Source organism: Anser cygnoides, chromosome 11 (assembly GCF_040182565.1).
Source record: "Anser cygnoides isolate HZ-2024a breed goose chromosome 11, Taihu_goose_T2T_genome, whole genome shotgun sequence".
Lineage (NCBI taxonomy): Eukaryota > Metazoa > Chordata > Aves > Anseriformes > Anatidae > Anser > Anser cygnoides.
In genome coordinates this window covers 13,869,221-13,895,136 of record NC_089883.1, presented here as the reverse complement: position 1 = coordinate 13,895,136, position 25,916 = coordinate 13,869,221, and the positions used below count along the sequence as shown (strand labels likewise).

At 36.5% G+C, this 25,916-nt stretch overlaps 1 protein-coding gene across 5 annotated transcripts in view; it reads right to left on the bottom strand.

Moving 5' to 3' along the window:
* Positions 1 to 25,916, bottom strand: part of SCAPER (S-phase cyclin A associated protein in the ER) — a 160,368-nt gene that overhangs the window by 84,262 nt on the left and 50,190 nt on the right. For all 5 annotated transcript variants that reach the window (XM_067004071.1, XM_067004069.1, XM_067004070.1 and 2 more), the window contains 5 exons: positions 24,838 to 24,919; positions 23,479 to 23,631; positions 21,086 to 21,193; positions 5,873 to 6,009; positions 776 to 841 (listed from right to left, as the gene is read on the bottom strand). In XM_067004071.1, the coding sequence (XP_066860172.1) occupies positions 776 to 841; positions 5,873 to 6,009; positions 21,086 to 21,193; positions 23,479 to 23,631; positions 24,838 to 24,919 (546 nt within the window). The remainder of the gene's footprint in view (positions 1 to 775; positions 842 to 5,872; positions 6,010 to 21,085; positions 21,194 to 23,478; positions 23,632 to 24,837; positions 24,920 to 25,916) is intronic.

Here is a 25,916-nt window from a genome sequence, read left to right as displayed (position 1 = left end):
GACTATGTTGAACATTGTAGGACTGCAGAACTCTACCAGTAACCTCCCTATTTAGCAAACACTGATCAGGCCTCTCCACTTTTCAGTTTTTGAACCTATTCCTACTTACGCAACAGCTATATGGATTCCTCTAAAACCTTTGGCAAGAGAGACCTTGTCAAGAACTTTTTGGAATCCAAATATTCTGCATCTTTTGCCAAACAGTTTCAATGCAATCACACAGAAAAGGCTGACTAATTTTCAGCTTCATACTAAGGAGGAGAAATCTGTCAGTGATAACTGCTTGTTTTAATTTTACTATCTACTGCCTTCATCTGTGCCTTATCTTTGACAATAAAATGGTCTATTCTTTACAAAGCTCAATGCCAGATTAAGACACCTGTGCATTAAAATACCTGTGGTTTCCCCATATGAACCTTTGTTTCTGACCAAAGGGAGGTAACACAAGCTTTTCAGTTCCATAATTCCAGTACTGAACTTTCACAATCAGTGTTGAAGAGTACTAAGCTGGAACCTTCTTGCTTCCAGGTAGGAAAGAGATAAGCACATGCTCTCTTTCTATTGCATCTTACATGGTTTAAGATATACAGTGCTTTCAGAAAAAAAAGGCATTTATAACATCTGACCTTTCGTGTTAGGAATTGATCTGTAATTCAATATGACAGTACATCCCATATTGAGTGGGAACCTTACCACACTCCACTGGAAATTTCAGAAGCACTTCTGCTACAGACAGGAAAAAAAAAGTCTAAAATACATAAAGTTAAATGCTTACTTGGCTTTAAATGGGGAATCGGAGACGGCATTTTTTGCTTCCATCAAACTCTCATATTCCTTTGCCCTGGAGGAAGAAATATTAATCATTTATTGACTATCATCTAAAGCATACTGTATGGAATATCAGCAAGGTAATTCTAGCCTTTGCAATTTTTCTGTTTCATAGTTGGTCATGCCATTTCTGACAATTCTGCCTTACCATAATGCATACAGATATTTAACTACTAGTCACTAACAATTATTATTACTAATTTAGTATAACATCAGTACACAAATGGTGGATTTAATTTGACCTTCAATATGGTGACAAATGTTAAAGCAACATATACAATAATAGGGAAAGAACTGTAGAAACCTACTTCATTATAAAATTAACTCATTCATCTGATAAAAATATTAGTAATTTAGACAGGTGGTGTAGATCAGAATACTACAACACAGACACTATAATGAACAAATTATTTGTTTTATTTACAGCTATAGAGGTATTTTTAATGAAATTAATGTCCATTTTGTAACGTTATGAACCTTGTTAGGCATACGGCACAGAAGTAAATACTTCCACTAATGGCTGTTTTACTGTTAGAAATGGAAACAGGACCTATAATCACATACCTGTTTAGACACTTAAAAGTATTATTTACACTGGCCATATGCCAAAAAGCAGGAAGACAGAGACAGGACTTCTTTTTCACCACTTGTTTTGACTGCAACCAGCCTAAACTAGCAGGTGAAAATCATCAGCAGCTCATCAACCAAAACAGGACTTGGAGTGGTAATCCTGTAACACTTTATAACATCTCCCCAACTCCACGAAGTAAAACTAAACCACACACCACAGTGACACAGAAGAATTAAAAATTTCAGAGCCAGAGCCTTGTGAAAAAACATCCAGCAGACACTAAAAGCATCTGGCTATTAAAAACATTTGATCCATTAAAATTGCTCTTTCAATTTTTATTCTGAAATGAAGACCTCAGAGATGCAACACAGACCTCTAGAGCCTGAAGGCAGAACTGCTGTTCAAGTCTGTTGAGGTTCTGTTCTCAGATGAATGAGTAGCACCTCATTCACCGCTGGGAAAACTCTTCACAAGTAAGGACTTTGGCAAGCTGTACCCACACCTGAAGGAAACTTCACTGTCATGCTGGACTAAACCAAATATGTGATTTGTCTCTACCAGTGGCACCCATAAGAATCCCCAAAGGAAGGTGCCAAAACTCCCTCAAGACAGAAGCAGAAAACATCTGCTTCAGGTCAACTTTGACCCATAAAAACGCTGTTTAGTATTAATTTCCAAAGTATTTTGAATATTAACTGTTGTTAGTTGGCATTCTTGCTTGCTTTACAAACATCCAACTGTTTTCTTTTCTTGGTGGTTTGTTTTCCAAATCCAAGATTTTGCCAATGGCTTCCAATTGGAAATGTGTTTTATTACTCCGCTACAAAACACCAATTTAGTAAAGATTTAATTCCTAATAAATCCTAAGCATTGATTTCATTTACTATTGTATCAGGTCTTTCCTCATATCTTCCTAAAATAAACATTCCCAGTCTTTTCGTCTTTTCAACTTCTCTTCACGAAAGCTTTTTTTTTTTTCGTAACCTCATAATCTTTTTCTGCATTTTTCTACTTTATCAAAGTCCTTTCAGCTAGGTGAGACAATGTTCTATGTCATTTTTAGAAAAAAAATCATCAACGGAACACAGCAACATGACATTTTGATTTTGGCTGTAACAGCAGTTGTTCAAAGGTCTTTACTAATCTGTAAGTAACAGTCATTTTGTTCCTAGGGTTGAGAGAGCTCATTTAAAATCTGAAAGTTTCAGAAATAGTTCACTATTTCTCTCAGGTACACATACTCCACACTTCTTTATATTCTCTCTTCACCCAAGAAGATCAAGTTTTCCAAAGCTACTCAAATTTTCCCTCAGCTTGCTTAACCTAAACAACTTGTGCCACATGCAAATACTGTTACATTAGTACTAGTTCTGATTTGTGGATCATTAATAAAGCTATTAATCACAACTGAATTTAGTATTAAACATGGAGGTGAGATTCCCTTATTAACCTTTTGCCTTCTTTCCTGTCTCAGCCAGAAACAACATATTTTATCTCTGAGTTTTGTACAGACGAGTCAGTCAAACATGAATAATCACCTAAAATATCTGTTACTAAAGAACATGACAGAAGTGCTTTAAATCCATTGCAAAGCTTATCTCAACTGTGTGCACTTCCTACTTGGTAACTCCACCACTGTTGCTGGGGGTTAGGTTTCAGCAGGCCTCAGTTTGCCATGCAGGCACCAAAGTATTCTTCTCATAGCAGCACATATGTGTTAACCTGAGATAATTTATTTAGCTATATATCAGTTGTTACTATGGCATCAGTTTAACAGCTTAGGGTTATAAATATTATTAATAAGACTAACAAAACTTCTCAACATATCTAATAACCCAGTGATGACAATTTGTTCCCTCATTCACCTTTGCCCTTCATAGCTTTCATATTATTATACTGATTTAGGAGCAAGAAACTCAGGAGAGAAACAGGACCTATTTTAATGCAGTTAGTTATTTCAAATTTTAAATATCACAGCTTCCTAGGAACGGAAATGAATGTGTAATTTCAAGCCATCGGGTATAGGAAGGTTTGTTACCACTACTTCTTTAGAGAAGAGGAATGTTGCAAATATGTGCTAAAACACAGTTTATAGATAGCAACCCTAAATAAATTACTAGGGACTTCACATATTCCATCTAAGTTCTCAGTTGATTTTGTGCAGTAACTCCCAGCAATCTGCTTGTATTACTGTTTAGATTGTTGAGCAGAAACATAGTAGACATACTCTAAATTATTTAATTTAGCATTTCACATTGTAATTGTGAGATTATTACTTTAACTGCTTTAACAATCATATAATATCCCAAACGGAAGGGACCCACAAGGATCACTAAGTACAGCTCCTGGCTCCACACAGGCCCACCCAAAAATCAAACCTTATGTCTGAGGGCCTTGTCCAAACGCTCCTTGAACTCCAGCAGGCTTGGTGCTGTGACCATGTCCCTGGGTTCCTGTTCCAGCACCCGACAATGCTCTCACCGAAGAACCTTTTCCCGATATCCAGCCTGACCCTCCCCTGTGCCAGCTCCATGCCGTTCCCTCGGGTCCTGTCGCTGTCCCCAGAGAGCAGAGCTCAGCGCCCGCCCCTCCGCTCCCCTCGTGAGGGAGCTGCAGGCCGCCATGAGGCCTCCCCTCAGCCTGCTCTGCTCTGGGCTGAACAAACCAAGGGGCCTCAGGTGCTCCTCACAGGCCTTGCCCTCTAGGCCCTTCACCAGCCTTGCAGACCTCCTTCGGAGGCTCTGTAATAGTTTTAGGTCATTCTTATATTGTAGCGCCCAAACCTGCATGCAGTACTTCAAGTGAGGCTGCAGCAGTACATAACATAACACTTTATCATTTTCCGATTACAGCAAACCTCCAAACATCCAAGGCCATAGTTGTCATTACTAGGCCTATTACTATTACTCAACTGTCAATTATACTAACTGTAGAAGACTGGCAAGCCTCGCATGGCTAAAATTAATCTCCTAAATGGATTTTATTTTTCCTCATCTTTTTTTTGTTTGTTTGAAATAGAACAAACTGTTTCATTTTGCTATTGGACATCTTTATTAGTAAGCTTTTTGTGTTAACGTTACATGGAATACATAAGTTTCGTGGTGAAATCGTCAATTTAATGTTTTCTTCAAGGAGAGCAATGAAAAGTTTAGTCACTCTTTAGTCAACTAAAAACAAGCTTAAAAAATGTAAATTTCATGTCTCTCCAATTTAATTCCTCCAAGATTTTGAAACATCCACTGTATTTCTCATTAGTACATCTTTGTAAAATGATGTCTGCTTTAATTAAAATTTTTATGACAGTTATGCTGACTCACCCAGCAGTCTGAAACATCAGAATTCAAAATGTTCCAAAACCCTTTTTCAACTCCCAGTGCCAATAACAAACTATTATTTGAACTATTAACCCGAGGTCTGGCAAACCTTTGACTAAATTCAACAGAAGTAGTTCTTGAGAAAGAATTAAAATTGGACCCAATAGCTGCATTAATTCAACAGGTAACATGAATAAAAATCCACCTTGAGAAATTAGAAACCTGCAAGAATGTATTATCCAAATTCAACAGTGTGTTCAAATGTGAAGTTCAGACACTAGATTTGATCATCCAAAGAGGAAAAAAAATCAGAAATGATAAAAATTGTGTAATTATTTTGTATTTTTGAGATTAACGTACCATTGTTAACATTATTATGAGCTAATATACTAACTCATTTTTACTGTTGCTCTAAAAATCTACACTTTTTTTCTAATCTGCAACACTTCTTGCTTAAGAACAATACAGAGAAAATATGTAACAATGCACTTTACCACCTTATTTTTAAGAGATAAATCTAAAAATATATTATTTAGTTAAGTATTTACTTCAGCTGGGGTCTCCTCAGCTACAGACTGACACTGCAGTTCATGATATAATGTCATTTTGCATATCTTACTGATCTGGAGATGTCACTTTTTAGGCTAATAACAAATTGCAGGTCTGACAACTCACTTTCCATTTTTAGATATTTTTAACTTTCTGTTGTGACAGGCAACAAAAAATGATTAAATTTAGTCATGGGATTTGACACTACAGCAGGCTGACTTCTATTTGTTGATTACTATTGATTTTCTTTGATACTTCATTTAAAAATCAATAGCTAGAAAGAAAAATAGGCATGGTTTACACAAATTTAAACATGCTATTGTATGCTAGAAGATGCTATGGTTTTGGCAGAGCACTGGCATCCAATTATGAGAAAAGCTCTTAACAGGTGAAACCAAGGGCTCCAGATCGATATTCAGTTTTCTTTCTCAATCAGAGAAAGTGGCCATAAATTAGGCTCATCAGTGTTATTTTCAGGACACTCCCAAAGCAAATAACTTATTTTTTCATTTTTTAAGCCTTCCATGGCACTCATACTAAAGGACAAAAAGTAAAGTTCAGAACAAAACTTAAAACAAAACAAACAAACAAAAACAATAGCTTTTACTACCTGGAGTTCATCCGTGCTTTTAACTTTTTGGCTTTCTTTTTGTTTTTTTGCTTTTCCTCTCCTTCTTTCAATGGTTCCACAGGAAGAGAACTCTCAATCACAATATCCACAATGTATTTTTTTAATGACAGGTGCTCCTGCATAAAATATTGAAATATTTAATCTTACAGTGTATGGTAGTGTTTATAGATTATCTTCCCAGAAATAAGTAGTGGAAAATACTTAACAAAAGGTGAAGAAAATTAATAAATTTAAAACTAAATTTTAAACACTAGAAACACTCCCTCTATTTATATTCCAGAAAAATAACAATACACTCAAGAAAATTACGAGCTAACTGCAAAAACTTGAAGTGGAAAAAAAAAGACTTGAAAGAACAGGTGGAGGACAATATGATAAACTGGAAAATGCAGTTACCTCACTATTTTACTGCAAAATGTTATATACTCTCCAACACTAAACTCCTTATCTGCAGAAAAACAGGATAGGAAAAGCTTGTTCTACGGTTAGAACAGAAGTACCTAACTGAAGATGACCACATACTTCTAAAAACAAGAAATTACCTTCATTTATTCCTGTTTACTCTGAGGTACTTTCAATCTAGATCACCCCAATACAGTTCAAAGTCTACTTTTAAAATAAATATTTCTAATTTTGAGGTGAAAAACTGAAAAAGCTATTCCCCTGAAGCTGTCCCAAATTTGGATTGACCTATGCTACCCATGCATGGACACTCGAATCTTTGTAACAATTCCAGTGACCAGCAGGCTGCCCAGAAACTGCACACTTAAACAATGTCAAACATGCCCAACACCTCTAGAAACACTGGTAAACTGCTCAATACCTTTTTTTTCCTCAGTTCTCTCAAGCCAGAAATTTGCTCAAAGCACTCTATGCATCAAGTTAGTTTTCAATGGCAAAGAGGAATTTCTACTCTTATCCTTCTAGACATACTTTTCAGTTTAATGTGCATTACTTCATTTAACCTCTTCTGAACTGTGTACTCCAGATCCTTGTCAGTGCAAGAAACTTATACTGATTTAAAGACATAAACATTAACAGTGACCCACTTAAACTACTACAACATCCTCAACTAGTCCATTTCAGTTGAAAAATGTGGCTACAAAAGCCAATTTTATCAGATTCATTTTTACAAGTAATAAGAAGCAAATATTTTAATGCCAGTTACTAGAATATACTTACTACATTTTTAATATAACAAGGCTTATATTTGTTTTCTTATAGAATACTGAACACATTATGAAGTATAAGCCACCACTGCTTATTAGGATAATTTGTGCTTGAAAATGAGTGCCACAACGAGAAGCTGTTATTCCTTTTTTTTTTTTTTTAAAAAAAAAAAAAGTATTCTTAAAATTCAAAGTAAAAGTTGAACTGTTAAAAAATTAAAGACAATATTTTGCAGAAAATGACCTATGTTTTTTTTTTTCCACTGGTTCTTTCACTGATTCAGGAAAGTATTATGCTTGTTGAAAACAAAATAAATCTTTGTGAATTTTCCTGGAAAAAGACCATTTAGTTTTTGTAAAGCATTAGAGCATGATATAACCTAGCAATATATATTTGGTCAAAATAGTAATTGAAATTTCTATCTTAAATCATATGAATGCAAAATGAATACTGAATGAATATCAGACATAAAAAATCAAGTACAAAAATCTAAGCAATTTCTAAAACAGTGCCTTTAACTTGGCTACACTGCCTACCCTGCCTAACTCCCAGTATATCTGAGCATTTTCCCTGAATTTATTGTCCAAGTAATTCAATGGAAACTGTATTAGTCATATGTAACAGCAAGTCTAACAAGCTTTTATAAGAATTTTTCCCGTTAGTCAGATCAAACTTTTCCTCCCCACTAATATTATCAACATCATTTTAGCAAGAAGTGCTTCAAGGAAAACTATCCTAAGGCATCTCAGAAGGCTACCCCTCAGAGCATGACGCAGTATTACAAGAGAGCAACACACCCCAACATTTGATGAGTTAGTTCTTAACCAGTTCAGAGTAGCACACATTAACACAGTTGAAAATAGCAGTCACTGACTGAAACTTCCTTATGACAAACAAAAACCTTGTCATAAGGCTCAAACATCACAGGCAATTGATGGTTTCAAGTTTTTCAATATTAAGAAAAGAAAGGACTTTATCAGAGCAAGCTATGTATGATATTATTCAGCTACTAAGCTTCAGGGTACTTAGCTGCTGGCATTTTGAGGGTGTTCACTTACTCAACAAGTCTAATAATTATTTGATGGGATTCACATGCACTCCTGAAGTAGTATCCCTCCACAGGGTTATTTCCTAGCAGTTTACATATATTACATCCAATGAGTGCGATGAAACCCTTAAAAAATGATCATGAACATTAGAAGAAATGTTCTATATCTTTGTTCAACAGTGAAACTGATTTTTTGGTTCGTCAGGTCTTCAAACTATTTGCTGTATCCTTTCAGTGACAGCCAGAGCAAAATGAGGTTAATACTGCCCTTTGAGATGGACACCATGTGAGAAATGGGGCAGAATGTCCTCATTCAGGTGCAGTCAACTTGCTGTCTTCATGCTACAGAAGAGCAACAGCAAGCCTGCCATCAGACTTCTGACAGGCAGAAACGAGGAGTGAGACAAAGCCTTGTAGTATCCCTCAGCAGACACTCAGGTCTGTTTCCCAATCTGATCCGTGGCTTAAGAGAAGACTCACAGAGAACCACAGAGTTCAACAAGCACATTTCATTTATCAGCCTGGGAGGGCGAAAAGAGGTCTTGCTGTAACCACCCTTCGTGCTATTGATAAACCGTTTTGTTCATGTGAACTCACTTTTGTGAGGATATTTCTCAGAGTTCTCAGCTTTCAAAGTGTGGCAGTTTGGATTAACATCAGACTTCATACATACAGCTCGTGAAAGATGGACTAGAGTAATAACACCTTGTGTCACAAAGCCCATCACTTTTTCAACGTACAGATCAAAGCACAGGACTATCACTGCAGGCAGATCACTACTCAGGTGTGAAACGAGTATAACTAATAGCTCAGCATTGAATGACAACTTGAGTCTGGGAAGATGGCTGCTGCCAATATTGTGCTTCAGTGCAGTGCAGAAATATTTATTCCCAGGTATCACAAAGCTCCTACTTGTTACCTGGAAAAAGAAAGGCTTTTAAATCCACTGAGCCATGTTCAAGTACTGTGTGTCCAACCCTTCAAATTAAGTTCATTAGTAATTTTACTTGTACAACCATCGGCCAGACAGGTTAACGTACCAAAAAAGTAATTGCTCTAAGTGTATGAAAGCGAGTCAAGCCAGTACACTGCTTAGACAATAAACTAACTTCCTCTTTTGAATGCTTTTATTTAAGCAACAATTTCATCACTGAGTTTTGGTTATTTTTCTCTCATTTCTAATATAGGTAATGCAGAATAACTAGGTAATCTATTCACTTCTTCCTTAAAGCTTTTTACTTATTTAAAATTAGTATTATATAAGTAAATAGTAAATCCAGTAAGAAATATTGAGACTAATTTACCCACACCACAGAGGCATTCTGGGGTTTGGTTTCAGGACAGCAAGAAAGCACGTTACTGGCCTGATTCTGTGCTATGCTGAGCACATTCTGACAGATAATTAATTACCTAAAACCCTCAGATATTAGTAAACCATCAAATCTTTGGAGGCGTTAGGCTATTATAAATGCAAAGCTGTATTATGTAAATTCTCTAATGAAAGCTGGCTGTTAAGATCTGTATTCACACCTACCACAAAATCAGGTGATTTTCACTGCTGGTATAGAAACCACAGTCTCAATAGTTATGCAAATTCTCAAAAGCTTTGCTTTCAACAATGATGTAGAATATAGGACTAACCCAGGAAAACTACTAATGCTAAACTTTTTAATCCAAAAATAAAAACAGAACCACAGCTCACCAGTAAGCTGTGATGGTCATTAAGTATCAGCTTTCTGCCATCATTTTTCATACTTGATAACTCCTGCTTTAATTTGCGGTGTTGATACCAATTATATTGCAAAATAAGGTATTAACTTTCACGAACCTAGAAGAATCTATGCCACAATCTGGCAAAGTTGGTCTGTACAGGAATTGAATGCTGGTATATTTCTTCACAATGTGCTGTACATGTCCCTCTATATATTCTTGTATGGTGATAGCTCGATAATGCAGTACAGTATAAATGCTCCTGCTATTTCCCTCCAGTGTGGTGAATTAGTGAATGTGTTCACCTAAATTAAAGGTTATTTTTGAAAACCTTAAAGTATACTGTACCTGTTTCTGAGGAGGAGACTCTCTAACTGAGAAAGCTATACAAGAGTATAAGCTACGTGAGAGTAATCTGATAAATATATACAATTTGATATTTAATGGTACTCTGTATAGATGCATGCTGGTATTTGAGGTCTTTAAAAATTGAGTCTTACAGACTTAAAATATTTTTAATATAACACTGAAGATCTTTTTAAAACAAAATAAATAAACTTTCTGTACAAAATTTCACTACTTCATTTACAAGTAGTGATAGAAACTGACATCAAATGCACATGTAAAACTGCAGCCTCAACGCAGCAGAAGACAAAAATAGATTATTTACCAAAAGCGTCTTTGCTTTTCCTCTCTTCTTCCTGCATCTCAACTGTTTTGACTTCTAGTCACTGAGAATCCTGACACTTTCCAAATGCAACAGATGGACCTCATCTACAAACTCCATGAGAAATTGAGTTGCCAAAACCATAATATAGCTAAAACTAGTAAGGTCACCCATGAAGTCACATTCTTGCTGGTTATTGCTTAGTCCCATTCAACTGTCTGAAACAGGAAAAGCTACCCAGTTCTTTTCCTGTCTTAAAGCTGAAAAATTATAGTTGATGAAGCACTTCTTATAACCAAACTTTTCTCTATACATCAAATTAAATCTCTTTCTTATATGATAAGCTTCAAGCCCAAGGATTAAAGAATTACTATTATTATTCTCCAAAATCAAGTAAAATTTTCAGACTCCAAAAGAAGCATAATTGAAAAATTTTTCCATGATCACTGCACCAAATCTACAAAATGCTGAGACATTACACAGCTGAGTACACTGCACTTTAGACTGGACGAGGAAAACCACACCATAAGCAGGATTCTGAATCTTGGTGATCTGTACAAAATACAAGAGATGGGGAAGAAATTTTCTAATTGACTCCCTCTTCCTACAATACCCATTCATATGACCAGTACTCTTGTCTGTGTCCTAATTACAGCAACACTACCCATGAGTCTGACCTTGATAGAAGAAATGCTGCATATATCAGTATTTGTCAAATCAGAACACAAGCAACTCCAAAAATTATTTTCCTACCCAATCTCTTTGACACTTCTGTGTCAAGACTGCTATTCATTTGCTAAAGCCTTTTTCCAACCCTGTCTCTGCACATGAAAGACAGTTCATAAAAACCTCTAAATTACCTACAGTGCTTGTCCCCATTACTGCCACATTACATTCTCCAATCACCAGTCTTCTGTTTTCTCATTCCTCACACACTGGGTATCTCAAAAAACTGCAGTCCACTCAACTTTTTCTTTCACACCCTCACTTAAAATTCCTTAATCATAATCCCAAAAAAAAAATAGTCAAAAGCTAACCTGTTGAATGCCAATAACTGTTTTCTTTCCTGCTTCCATATTCATCTGTGTCTATTCATTTTACTTCACCTATTGACTGTAACCCTTCTTGTGATATGACTACATTTTGTTATGTGGCTGCAGAAGTGATGCCAAGTCCAAGCTGCACACGTCTGGAGCTGCGTGCGTCAATGTACGTTATAATTTGACTTAAAGTGTGCAAGCTCTGTACTTAAGCAGTTTTCCAGTATCAGAAGATCATAACATAAAATGCTTCATTACAAGAAAAAAAACCCTGTTCTCAGATCAAGGATAAAATTAACACAGCAACACCACAAAGGTATTCAAAAACAATGGGACACTACTTTTCATTAAAAAATAGCAAACAGAGAGAACGCAAAGAAACATTTTCCAATAAACACTTCTTAATTCAGTATATTTAAATTAGTGGTAAAATCTTAATGACCTACAGAAAACAACCAAAATATGAACTATGTTTATAGTAGCACTATTAGATTGTGATGGAAGATGTGCCAAATGGAATTCTTCCTAACAAAGTTTGCTCGTTCTAAAATTAGGAGTGAACATAACACCAACATTTATTTTTCCTATCTTTTCTTTTTAAATAAGCCTTGTCATCTTACGAATTCTGCCTAGGATGAGATTGTGTAGGTAGGACAATATTGTAGTAAGCCATCTGGATTTGCTCAAGCTGAGAAAAAATGACAGTCTGGCATTTGTTGCTGTAGGGCAGTCATAAATTAAGATCCTGTATTCTCTTGAGCACACAGTGCTCCACGGTAGCTCTCATGAAGCACAATATTCTCCCTAATATGTAGCAGTAGCAGCCAGGGAAAGAAAACGCTGAAAATCCTCCCATCTGAAGCTAGTCAGGCACGGACAGGAGTTGCCAGGATCATCAGACAGTATATCAAGTATTTTCTGCTGGTTTCTGTAAGCTCTGGAGGGACCTGTGCTACCACAACTCAGCACTGCAGTTAGATCCTTCTGTACAGCAACATGCATGTCAAAGCCTGACCCTTCCAACGTATAGCCCATTTTATATGAAATATGACCCAGTGCTTCATTAGCTATGTTGCCATTTTGTTTCAGCTGACCAATTCACATAAGTGGTAAACCCATTTGGCTATTGGACTTCCACCCCCCCCAAAAAATGAGCCAAAATGACCTTCTTAGAATCTGAAAAGTTTAATTTTTTTTTTTTTCTGTATTACTTTTCATTTTCATTCCCATCTGCATTTCTGGGTCCTGGCCAGGACTGAAGCTGAAGTGACAGAATACCCTAAGACTGGTTATTCTTATTATTTCTGTATTCCTTCCAACCTTGAATTCACAAGTTTGGAAAGAAAAGGCATTCTTGTAAGTTTTCTAACCCATTTCTGCAGACCAAGGCAACTCGAAAAATATCTGACACTAGCTATTTATTGAAATTTGATCTTCAGAACTTCCCAGCACTTTTTGTTTTTCCTCTCGTATCAATAGTAAAATAATACAAGTGAGGAAGATTATTAAGAAATACTTGCAGTAACTTAGATCACATCTTAATTGATGTCATTCATTTACCACTTTAATGAAAAAGTCAATAGCAAACTGAGTATTCTATACAAATGTAAGCTACATAAGGCATATACTCTATCAAATCTATAAGCAACTATTCTGAAGCCAATATATATCTTTCGGATTAACTTGCAGAGTTTCTTTACCTGTTTCAAAATAAACAATTTTCTGTAACTGCAGAATATAATTTTAAAAGGTTTTTGATATTTATTACCAGTGCCAGCAAGAACAGTTTCTTACTTGTATATAATCACTTAAAAGATGTATTTGCCAAATTGTGAGGAAATTTTTAAGGTTCAATTCTAAATCACGTTACCACAGGAATATTTTTTCACAATTTTATTACATGCTTCAACAAAACTCCTCAGTAGACTCATTTTTTTTTCCTCACAGCTTAGGACAATATTTAATATGGAAAACAGATGCTGAAGTAGATTGAGTTATATCAAATCTTCAATGTTATAGCCTATGACAGTCATTAATGCTGAAATATAACCGTTTGAGATCAAATATTGTTATAATACAAGTGATGATACAAACCCAAATACCGGAAAGATTCAAAATAAGGAAGGTATTTACCTGTTATCATTCATAAGAATTATGACAAGTGCTTTGTACGCAAAGAAACACATACAAAAATGAATAGATATTCCAATATTTTCTCAAAAATCAGTATTTTAATTATTCACTCCGTTTCTATATTAGAATGTGCTTTAGACGATCAGTATAGAATCACAGAATCATTAAGATCGGAAAAGCCCTCCAAGATCATCAGGTCCAACCATCCCCCTACCACCTACCTACCACTAAACCATGTCCCTAAGCACTATGTCCAACCTTTCCTTGAACACCCCCAGGGACGGTGACTCCACCATCTCCCTGGGCAACCCGTCGCAAGGCCTGACTGCTCTATCTGAGAAGAAATGTTCCTTCATTTCCAACCTGAACCTCCCCTGGCACAACTTTAGGCCATTCCCTCTAGTCCTATCATTGTTTATCTGCGAGAAGAGGTCGACCCCTGGTTCCCCACAGCTTCCTTTCAGGAAGAGAAACAGGAGAGCAAATAATTGCAGAGAGCAGTAAGGTCTCCCCTGAGTCTCCTCCAGACCAAACAACCTCAGTTCCCTCAGCCGCTCCTCATAGGACTTCTGCTCCAGACCCTTCACCAGCTTTGTAGAGCATTAAAAAAAAAAAATAATCGTATAGAGCGTTAAACTTTTTTTATACATTCAAAACTGAAGACTGGCCTTTCATTAGAAAAGTGTTTTTTTTTCCACTCATTTCTACAGTTTAATAAATATTTATTTTTTTAAAAGTAAGGGACTGCTTTTTTAGCATGTCCAAACTAAATACTATTCTTACTGCTCAGGCCGACTGTACTTTTAGTCACCTTGCTTGCCTGTAAATTCAATGATACGACAGCCTGCCACTAACATATATAGCAAATCATGTTCTGAACAGTAGGTTCAAATATTCCTTGTGATTTTCAATACCATTCTACTTGTTATTTCAAGCTGTGGGAGCAGAAGGCAAAGTAAAGCTGTTTCTTCCAAGAGAGGGAGAATTCCACTCACTGGACATGAAAAGTCTGCCCACTGCAGACTAGGGCAGAAAGCTGGAAGGCGCTGACACTGTCACCTGGCTGCACAGGCAAGCAAGAGAAAGGGGAAAAGGGAGTACAGTTGGCCCTGCCAGCAGTAGTTTTTCTTGCTGGCTGTGAACATTTGAGATATCAAAGCCAAAAGGAGGAAGGGTGCAGCTGTTGGCAATGATCTATCACAGTTAAAGACACAGCCAATAAACAATTAATCATGTAGATTTTTGCCAAGAAAAACACCACTTTATAATATATTAAATGTAAGAAGCTGTTGCTGCTCAAAGTACAAAAAACTAGTCAATGTATGGAGTACTGAGAGATCTTCTGCAAGCTGCATCATGGATGAAACTTCCTAATTCCCTGACAGCTCATGACAGCTTCTTCTAGGCAAATGCATCCACGGCAGAATTATGAAGCCCAAGAGTTCCTGTATTGGATGGACTCCAGGTATCCAACAGGTATGAAAGATCCATAAACAAATTTGGACCACAGATGCTTGGCCTAATTCCATTCCTCTAGCCACACACAAGCCCTCTAAAAATCTTCCCTTCCTTGGGAGAGGGGGGAAAGAAAAGAGAACATGAGGCTATATTGGTCTGGGCAGGTTTTAATTGTAGGTGATTAGCACTTTGTTTCTGCTGAGCAACAGAGACGACAAATGGGCTACTGTAAACAAAGTTTTCAAACTATCTTGTCTAGATTAACTGTAACAGCACCCTGTGCACTGAGCTTTTCAAAGCTTGCACCTGCTACTTCCCTCTAGTATATGCGACTGCAAATGCATCATCCAGAGCACTGTTCTCCAGTCTCTCTGTGAAGGCTCCTCTTAAAACCTTTGTACCGGATGGAATACACAGCACTGCAAATCTGTCATGAATTTTATCCCCTCAAAAAAAAAGAAAAAAAAAGAAAAAAATGGAATAGTGGCTGGAAAAATGGTGGCTGGAAAACTATAATCAGATGCCAAGAAAGAGTGCACTTGCAATGGAGCCTATATTAATTCTGTGGGTAAAAGAAACAGCAATACTGTTCAATATTTGATCAAGGTGTAGGTACCACTGCATTACTCAGAAATTAGTTAAGTATTATATACCACTAGATCTGAGTCAAGGTCATCCCCTTGTATTGCAGTGTTGGTAACTGATCACTGAAGTCGTAACAGATGTTTGAAAGAGACTGGAGTGCAAATACACAGCAAAGTAAGACCCTAGCTGCACACCTTCAGCACACAGAGCTCATAGCTGAAAAAATCAGAGCCACATGAAAGCCTTAGCCCAGAGCCTTGAGTAATTAACAACGACAGGAGAGCTTAAAGCTGAATGCTGAGAACTTTCATTAGCTAAAGTGAAACTAAGTATTAAGATAGCTAAAAACACCCTTAGCAACACAATTCAAGCTGACATTTAACTTACATGTGAAAGTTCGAGAGGAAAAAAGAGATATTAATCTTATATAACAATTTTGAAAGACCACAGTTATAACTACACCAAACCCCTCTATTAGATTAAATGAAAAAAATTGGTCATCTTTATTGCTATCATTTTCCATTTTGCTTAATTGTATCTTTTGGAAAAGTTACACAATGAGTTCATAGGACAGCACTGTTCATTTGTATAAAAAGTTGAAAGCACTGATTCAGAAAGAAAAATGAAAAGCATTTTTCCCATTAATATTAAGGCTGAAGCAATAAAACAATAAAGGCGGAGAATTTAATTTTTAACAAAAACCTAAAGGTTAAAAAAAAACAGCAAAATCCAGGCATCACGAAGTCTCTAGACAAGAAAATCCCTTTTAAATAAGCAGAAAAAGAGGAAAGGTCAGGCATGAAAACACTCCCACATCTCTTTCCTGCAGTAATTTCTTCTGTAAAAAAATACCGGAAGCAGCATACAACTTTGAGAAAACAGCTTGACTTCTTAAAGAAAAACAACCCCGCACCCCCAAAAAGTCTTAGGAATGAAAACTCCTACAACATCAACTTGGCTAGTGTGCTGCACTAGCTATAAACCTTACATGGCTGCAACAGAACTCAAACCAGCACAGCTCTGCTTTTCCAGTCAGCCTCTTACCACATCCTGGCAGAAGAACAACCTTGCCAGTGTAACAGTGTCCGTACCAGGGGAATGCGCCAGAGCAGTTCGGCACATTGTAAATCAGACCCCACTACAATCTAGACAGACCTACGCCAGAAATCCTTTGCGCTGCAACCCCAGCCAGCCTGACAACCCACACAGCACAGCAAGCTTTAGTCCGTTGGGCTGATTTTTTCTTAAAAGGAACGTGGGTGGGCTCCACCAGTCATGCCTTTCTATAAACCCTCACATTTTGATGCTGTCAATCTTCAGACAACAATTGCTTCTCTCCGTCACAGAATCGTATTTTCATTTGACCTGATCTCTGAGAAGTTATTTCATTCTTATCATGATAAAACAGTCAGTTTTCCTCCCTGATAAATAAAAGCACACATTTTTCACATATGCAAACACAAGTTCGTTAATATTCCTCCATTAAATTCCAGCATTCACCTTATATAAATTAACCAAACCCCTGCCAGGTTACCTATTTTGTTTGGTGTTTAGAAGTACCCTTCACTTATTAGAAACATTCATAGACTGCATGGAATTACATGATTTATACTCTAAATATCCCCTAAAACCATGCTATTTAAATGACAGGAGATAGAGAGAAGAGATAGGATAACAGTTCAAAGAAGGAAGCTAGGATTACTACTGTTAGGAGTACTTCTCAAAGCAAACTAGGATAGACAAGACAGATAAGGAGAAAAAAAGGAAAGAAGAGGAACATAAAAATGAATCCTCTAAAAGCTACAGGTGGGAGCAAAGCACAGAAGGTCCCAGAAGAGACCTACTCCTCAGTCTGATCAGGTAGCATATGTTGTCCTAGGGCTTTTTAAGGGGGCACTGTTTCAGCCACATTAGTGGCCTTTGTATGAAAAGCCTAGCGTCTCCCACAGGCTCTGATTCAGCAAAAAAAAAATTAGTCATAACTTGATTCCAGTGCCATCGATGAAACCAAATTGCACACACTGTTTACATCTTCTGCTGAACTGAAAGTAATATGAATTGTAAGGCAGGGCACAGGAAATCAATAGGACAGAAAACAGCAGTGTAAAAATAAGGTAAAGCAGTAAGTTTGGTGGAACAAAAGCTGCATTTAAGCGGGCCAAAAACTACACAGAGCGGGAATGTAGGCAGGACATTGTTACCGCCCTGAAGACAATGGTGAAATGACACGGGGCAGTGACAGCACTGCAGATTTCAGAAGCGTAACAAAGGAAAGACAAATCCTACCTTGTTGAAAGAGCTTTACCAGCTACCTTAACGAATGTATTTATAAGAGACTAAACTAAAAAAATTAAAAGTTAAAAAAAGTGAATAGACGTTAATTTGCTTTCATGTGATAACCACAGTTTCAAAAGCAACAGAATTTTGCTCTAAGAGAAATCTACATCCTTTTCAGCTGAAGACTGATAAACCCCCAGAAGAAGAAAGCCCCAAAAGCAGAGATAAAATAAAGCTGTCACACAGTCTTAGAAATAACTTCATATTTTTAGTATCTCCATTCATAACAAAACTATTTTCCACGTTTCACCGAACAAATCACATTTACATGTGAATTCATCTTATTGGTTAAGAACCAATACTACCTGTCAGCACTTGCACAATATATGCTTAATTCCAGAACAGAAGAAAATTGCTACAGTATAAAGTATGCTTTTATCTCTGAAATTGTTGAAGAACCTACAGATAATAGGCAAAGGAAAAAAAATCTACATTTTTTTTTTTTTTTAATCTGGCAAGATTAACTAATTAGCACCCACCTGGCCTGGAAAAAAAAAAGTGTCAGTGCTGTGGCTTTTAACTTTTTGCTTACAGACAAATCAACCAACAAAACCCCTTACTGTACCAAAGCATATTGTACAAGCAGGAACTTAAATCAATTCCCAAAGTCTAAAGGAGCTATTTAAATCTTACCTCCTGCATTACAGATATGGGCAAAACAAATACATTTAATTTCCTTCAAGTAATAACGAAGAAATTCTATGGCCAGATTACAATAAAAGAATATTTCTTTCTAGGCAGCTACCTATTATGCTTAACAAGCTTAAAACAAAATGAGTCAAAGATCAAGAGTAAGTTATCTGAGGTGTCAAGTGCATAAGGTTAAAGGTGAAATTTTATTAGGTCAGAGGTGATATAAATAAAATCTTTTATGTCAAAGAAGAAGGGTCACAGACAAGACGTATATAATCAAAAGACATCACAGATGACAAGTAATAACTTTAAGTAGTACAAGTGTGTTCTCACTACAGATATCTTCACTGATTAAAAAACTGAAAAACAATGATGAATAACTAACCAAATATATTAAAGTGCTTCACTGGACTGCAGTTTTACTTCTACATGATAGTCTTGAAATTTGTTTTCATGTACTTCAAAACTTACCTAAAGTTACTGAATGCTTTTACTTGTGGAGGAGACAAAGTATGATATTAACTGTGTGTGCTGAATAAAAAGGTACAAAAAACAGATTGCTCTAAGAAATCAAATAGCTTTTCTACTTCACAGTAACCAAACCTCTAGCATTTATGTCTTACTTCTGTTCCTTGAAAAGAGAAAACTGGGGTGGGAATCAGGCCAAGGTAATTTCAGATTACAACAGTACAGTTCAGAATTGTATACTCAGACAATTTAAAACACAGATACAAATTAAAAAATGTATATATCTAAGAATGGAAGTACTGTTATGTTGCCAGTATGTCAAATACTACACACCAACTGGATTAAGGATATTTAAAATCTGCTTTTGTAATTGTCAGGCTGTTCATTCAGTTAAACTGTTCTCTACTTTTACTGCTGCACTAAGAACTCATTCAAAAAGTACCATACACTGAACCTTCATCTTGATTTAAAGCTCACATTGCTGAAAAAGCAGCAGATTTTTTTTTTCAGTTTTGCTGAAAAGCAGTTCCTTTAAGCATATGGTGCCGGACACAACAAAAATCAAGATATCTGTGCCCTCTAGTGGAATTTCTTTTTCACCAACTGGGACAAATGCAGCTGTTATAAGATGATCCCTGTTTCTAGAAGACAGAATTGTTAAGCTGCCAAATCTAATGTTGCAAACTGTATATAACTACCCTCAGACCAAAGAAAAAGTTCATCTTTTTCCTCCATATTCATCTGAGGTAGTGGCACAGTAAGAACCACTCAGAAGTGGTTAGCTAGATACAAATAAAGACTAGGTAGCTGCATGAAACCTCAGTGTTAGAAATTGCCTGCTCCTTGGTGCATGCATAGACATGAAAGAATTCTGGGAGATCTCACAGCTTACATTTATTTCTAGAAAACTAGATGCAGTATGAAGGCTTCTCCCTTATGTCCAGCTAGATAAACCCAGTACCTAAAACCAAATTCAATACAAAAGAAATTCCACTAACCACTCTAAAAGAGCAGAAAAACAGAGAAGAAAGTATACATACTTTCACCGAAGTTAGGAAGGGGTAGGCAAAATGCCAACTCCGCAGAAGCTTTCCATTTTTCCAGTGATAACTGCCCCTAGGGATTTCAGTACCTCAGTGATTTAACTTTCCAAAGCTTTTTGAAAATGAAAAGAAGGTACTTGTGGCAGTGACGAGCTGTAAAGAGAATATTTCTCTAGGAAAATAGTAACAAGAACCGTGCAGGAAAGAACAAGACAGCAAGTACTTTAAGTACTGAGCAGTAACATCTGAATGGTTGGAAACCTGCTGCAAAAAGACGCTGTGAGATTCTTTACTTCCTCCTCAAAAGCTACTTGGAAGAAGCAAAAGATAAAGGGAAAGGAATAGCTATGGGATTGTCCAAGACGCTAACAAGTTAGATGTGGCCAAGGTGAGATAATAAATAATAGCATTTGAGTTTAGAGGAGACTTGTATTTGACTGTTCTAGTATCTGGAAGCATCATCCTCATGGGTAAGCTATTTTACAGCTATACTGAAGTGGGTTTTATTTAAAAGCAGAGAAGAATATTTACTATTTGGAAAGGTATAAAATGAATGAAAATAAAGACCACTCCTGGAACAACACATCAGACTTTTATGACGAAAAGATAAATACAGTGATATGAAAAATAGCTTTGGATTAGTAGTAGAGCAATTAGTCACAGTTTTATACACAGCCTATTTCAAACAGCAATTGCCTTAAGTATGTGAATCCACAGTTTGTTTCATTCATTTTCATTAGTATACTATACTCAAAAAGGCACTGTTAAACCCATGCTAACACAAATGTCCACAGTTCCATTCCGTTCTAAGAATTTTAGAGACTTTCTTAGGCTACTCAGCTGGATGGCATTATAAAACCAGAAGGAAATTAAAATAGTAAGAGTTACTACACAACATACCACTTCTTCATCTGAAAGCTCTCGTCCTTGTATACTACTGTTTTCTCTCACAGCTTGTTGGTGTTTTTTCCCTTTAATGTGGCTAAAAAGGTAGACTTCCGATGAAATCTGTAATGACAATGAATTATTAGTGACTTTTCTCCCCCCTTGATAATACTATCGTCTATAAATAACAGTATTTTAAATGTAATATATACCAATTTGTCAGAAGTAGGTTCAGAATCTGCCACCTAATTAAAGTGCTATCAGTTACCCTTAACATCTTTACGATGGTATTTGTTTTACTAAAATATATTTTTGATTTTGTCACATAGAATTTCATCACAAATGTGTTTAAAACTAGCAGGTTAACTATATATTACTCTCTACAACTACCTCAAAGAAGGCTGTAGCGAGGTGGGGGTCCAGTGTCTTCTTCCAAGCAACAAGCAGTAGGACAAGAGGAAATGGCCTCAAGTTGGGCCAGGGGAGTTTTAGATTGGATATTAGGAAAACATTCTTCACTGAAAGGGTTGTGAAGCATTGGAACAGGCTGCTCAGGGATGTGGTTGAGTCACCATCCCTGCATGTCTTCAGAAAACGTGTAGATGTAGAGCTTAGTGACATGGTTTAATGGTGGACTCGGCAGTGCTACGTTAATGGTTGGACTGGATGATCTTAGGAGGTCTTTTCCAAACTCAGTGACTCTATGATTCTGTACAAATGTTAACTGGAATTGAAGGTCACCTGAAAACACTTAACTGACAATACAGCAATAAATACCCTGTCACCAGTAGCGAGTTAAGGGAGCAAACTATGTTGATTAGGAAAAAATGATGCATTTTTTCATTTCTGAAGAACTATTTTAGGTTATTTCAGCACACTATTTTCACTGCTGCTTTACTCATTAAGAACCCAAACTGTCTAGACTTCTTCACAGCAATTAATTCCTACTCAAAGGCTGGCATAGTTGCCTATGTATTAACCCACAGGTTTTGTTTTAACATGAGATGTGATACAAATGCTGCAGCTTAAATGGTGATACCAGCAAAAAATTGGCATAAAGATGCAGCACATAGACAGGATTTCAAAAATCCATAAAAGCGATATAAACAGTACTTTTTCTTTTTTCTTCCTTTTTTTTTTTAGCGCACAGATGAATCAAAAATACACTAGAACAAACACCACTAAGATTCAAGCATGGCTCTGTATCTCAACTTTAGAAAAAATCACACCGTTTTTGTTGTAAACATACATACGTAAAGTTCTTCGTAATGGATTTCTATATTCTGAGAGATTGGGATATTAACCGTGTCTATTTAAAAACATCTATCTTAGGCTTTGTGATCTCTCTGATGAATAACCACGGAACTACTATGTTTTATTTCGTTCATGACCTGATTATGGCCAAACCTTAACAGTTCCAATTATAAAATCTGTTTTAGAATAATTACATCAGTAAATTAAGTAATTGTTGAAAAACAATCAAATAGAAACAAACAAACAAAAAAAACCCCGAAGCAGCACTTTCTTCTTCATGTAACCATGAGGAATTCCAGCTGATTGCCAATGGATTGGACTTCCGGATTTTCAGAGCTCAAGCACAGAACTTTATCCCTCAGCCTAATTTACGTAAACATCTTTATTTTAAATTACATAATGACTTGCCAGCTGATTTGCAGTATAGTAAGAGACTTTAAAAAAAACACACCTTGGCTTCTCATCTCATTTTGACTTCTCTCTGACTTCATACACTGGGCTTTCATTCGGAAAGGCATGTTCAGTGAATGTACAAGACTCCACTCTGCTGAACCCTGAGTTTCTGTTTCAGCACTACCTGAAGTAATCCTGTGTAATCTTAATGCAGCAATTAAAGAGAAATAATGCTTATATAATTTCCTAGCTAAGATGTAAGATTTTGTTCAATAATGCCTGGCCTATGCAAGTCAGTAAAAACAATTATCAACGTGAACTGATCTCCCTCCTTCCTACTCAGTGACTGGATGTCTCCCTCTTCTTCACCATGCCAGGGGCACAAGAAGAGACACCCAGTTGAGACCAAACATCTCAAGACAGGTCTGCCAAGCAAAGTACCCAGTTTCTAAAACTTGCTTTATGTCCAGCTTTTAACCAGCTTCATTTGATGATCCCTAATTTTTACTTTTCTTAGAAGAGAGAGCTAGCAACTGTGTACTGTCCACACTCCCCTTCCTGTGATTCTACAATTATTTCAAATCTTCCCTAAACCACATAATTTATAGACAGAAGAATCCAAGCTAAGATGCACTTTCCCAAGAGCAGAGTACAAGTACAGCACGTATGCAGTACTCTCATCTGAGAATGAAGCATAATTTGTAGCTCCAAGGCTTAGGGTAGTCTTGCAATTCTGAGAGCAGCCCCTCTATTCAACTTACCATTACACTGCATAACGAGCACTGTTTTTTTCGTTCATATGGTGTAAGTTTAGGAGCATAATCAGTATTAGCATGTCTTCCACTACTTAATTCAGCTGCTTTCTCTTTTCTTTGTTCAATTTGTTCCATGTGTCTTCTAATACTTTCATCATGCTGAATGCAAAGTAACAAAAGCAAAATAAAAAATGGTATGAAGCAAAAGGTATTAAACTGTCCGTAGAAATAGTGAGTTACCAGTTGGGGTTAGGCATTAAGTCATCACACATCAGAGATTTTAACATTCTGCTATGATTTAAAAATCAATCAGCACTATTTTTGTTTTATAGGTGATTATCAATTCATAAATCCATAACCTGACAATTTCATCAAATTTCATAGAAACTCACCTATTTCGAAACCTTCTGTAAATCTTTTTGTTATATGTAACATCTCAGTTATTCTGTTTTTACTCCCAATTGAATACTCCAGAAGTGCACCTATCAGGGTACAGTTCCCTGGATTCTTTCAGTAGGCTCATATACTTAACCCTCAAGAGAATGGAGCAAACTTTTAACTATTATTTAAGATCAGAGACTGGGGCATACGCCTGTATTTAATGTCAAAACTGCATTTTACAATAGAAGTAAATGTACCTAAGATCATAAGAACAGGATCAGAGGTAATAAAAATATTCAAGTGAAAAAAATACTTGTACACGAAGAATTCTAGAATAAAAATTTAGATAATTTAACAAAACGTGAGACTTCAATATGTAGTTCCACCTCAGAACCTTAAAAATATGATTTATCATTTTAGAAGCGTTTACTTTTCTTGAAAAATAGTGGATCATTTCAAAATTTATGATACCTTTGTTCCTCACTGGGCAGTCAATTCAGCTGAATGCCTGACCTACAAGGCCTTATGTCTCTTTCATGAAATCACTGGAGCCCTCCATGGAAGATGCCACACTCTTGATGGCATCAGTTTCAGTACCATTAGACAGGACCTTGTATGACTGACTGGCAAGTCTTCACTGAACAGTGTGAGAGTTCCTACTTACTGATTTCCCTCACGATTTAACTCAAAATTACGTGTACTTTCCAAGGGAAGTCGAAGTTTATTTGTTCTCACTTTCAAAGCTCTGAAATTAATGTAGTTCAACAGAGCTCAGTCCTGTTCTTTCCAAATTACACAGTGCATGTTATACCGCAAGGTACTGTTTTTGAGCAAAAGTATGAATAAAAATCTATTGTAAAGTTACGTAATTTGGGACACACCTTAGCATACTGTAACATCTGTATTAAATAAAACATACATACATAAATTTCGCAGAAATTCTACATTATTGATTTGTTTTTCAACTGTAATGTGTTTTTATACCTTCAGCTGAATCTTCTTCTGCAGTTCTTCCATGGCTTCTTGTTGAGCTGCAGTAAGAGCTGCCAACCTCTCTTCTCGATCTCTAACCAAAAGATAACAAATATAGGGGGAACATTTAATAATATAAAACATGCATTAATATTGACAAGCTAATGTTTGAAATGGAGAACAAATATCCCAAAAAATGAACCTGAAGGTGGCTCAGTGGAAAAGACAGAGAACAGAAAGAACTTTAGTTAACACAGAATACAGATGCTTTATTTTTGATAATTTAATAAAAGGAGGCACTTGAACCTTTGCAGCAGTACCTGTGAACATGCTTTAGAGCAACCAAGAACAATGGTAGCTAACGTAAGACGGCAAAATAATCTTGAACGTTGTGCCCTGCCACCATTAATATTCTGCAGCCAATGACCGTTTTCAGTGAACCAAAGGGGAAGAGTACAATGGCAAATCAAAGAAAAACGTGCAGCAGTAAGGGCAGTGTATTTTATAAAAATGATGATCACTGAATGTTTGAATATATAAACATATAGAGAAAACTTTGACCAACACCAAATGATATCAGGTATCAATAAGATTGATGCCTAAATTGATGCTCTAAAACATTGCATTTCCAAATGTTCTAGATACCTAAGGATAGCAAAACAATTACACGTATATCGTACTGTTATCTTCTGTACAAAACTGAAGAGTCGGGAACTGATTTTGTTCACTGTACCTGTCTGCCCTACATCCCCCTCCCAAAAACTGAATCACGCCTCAAACATCAGTTGTTCACTTCTAGGAATCCTCCTTCCCATCACCAGCAAAGTGCCAACACAAAATATAAAAGCCAACAGGAAAGACCACAGGGAAGGAAACAAGTTTATCTATATATAAACACTAAGCGAACTCTTCCAAATACCACATTTGTTGGGGGTGGGTAAGGGGGAGAAGAGATGATAGATGAGAAGCATTGTGTACTTTATGTCTAATCTCCCAAGGAACACACAGAAAAACTGAACTACTGAACACACAGAAAGACTAAATCAGTCTTTGATTTTGCCTTTAAAGAACTCCTGACTCGCACCATGAGC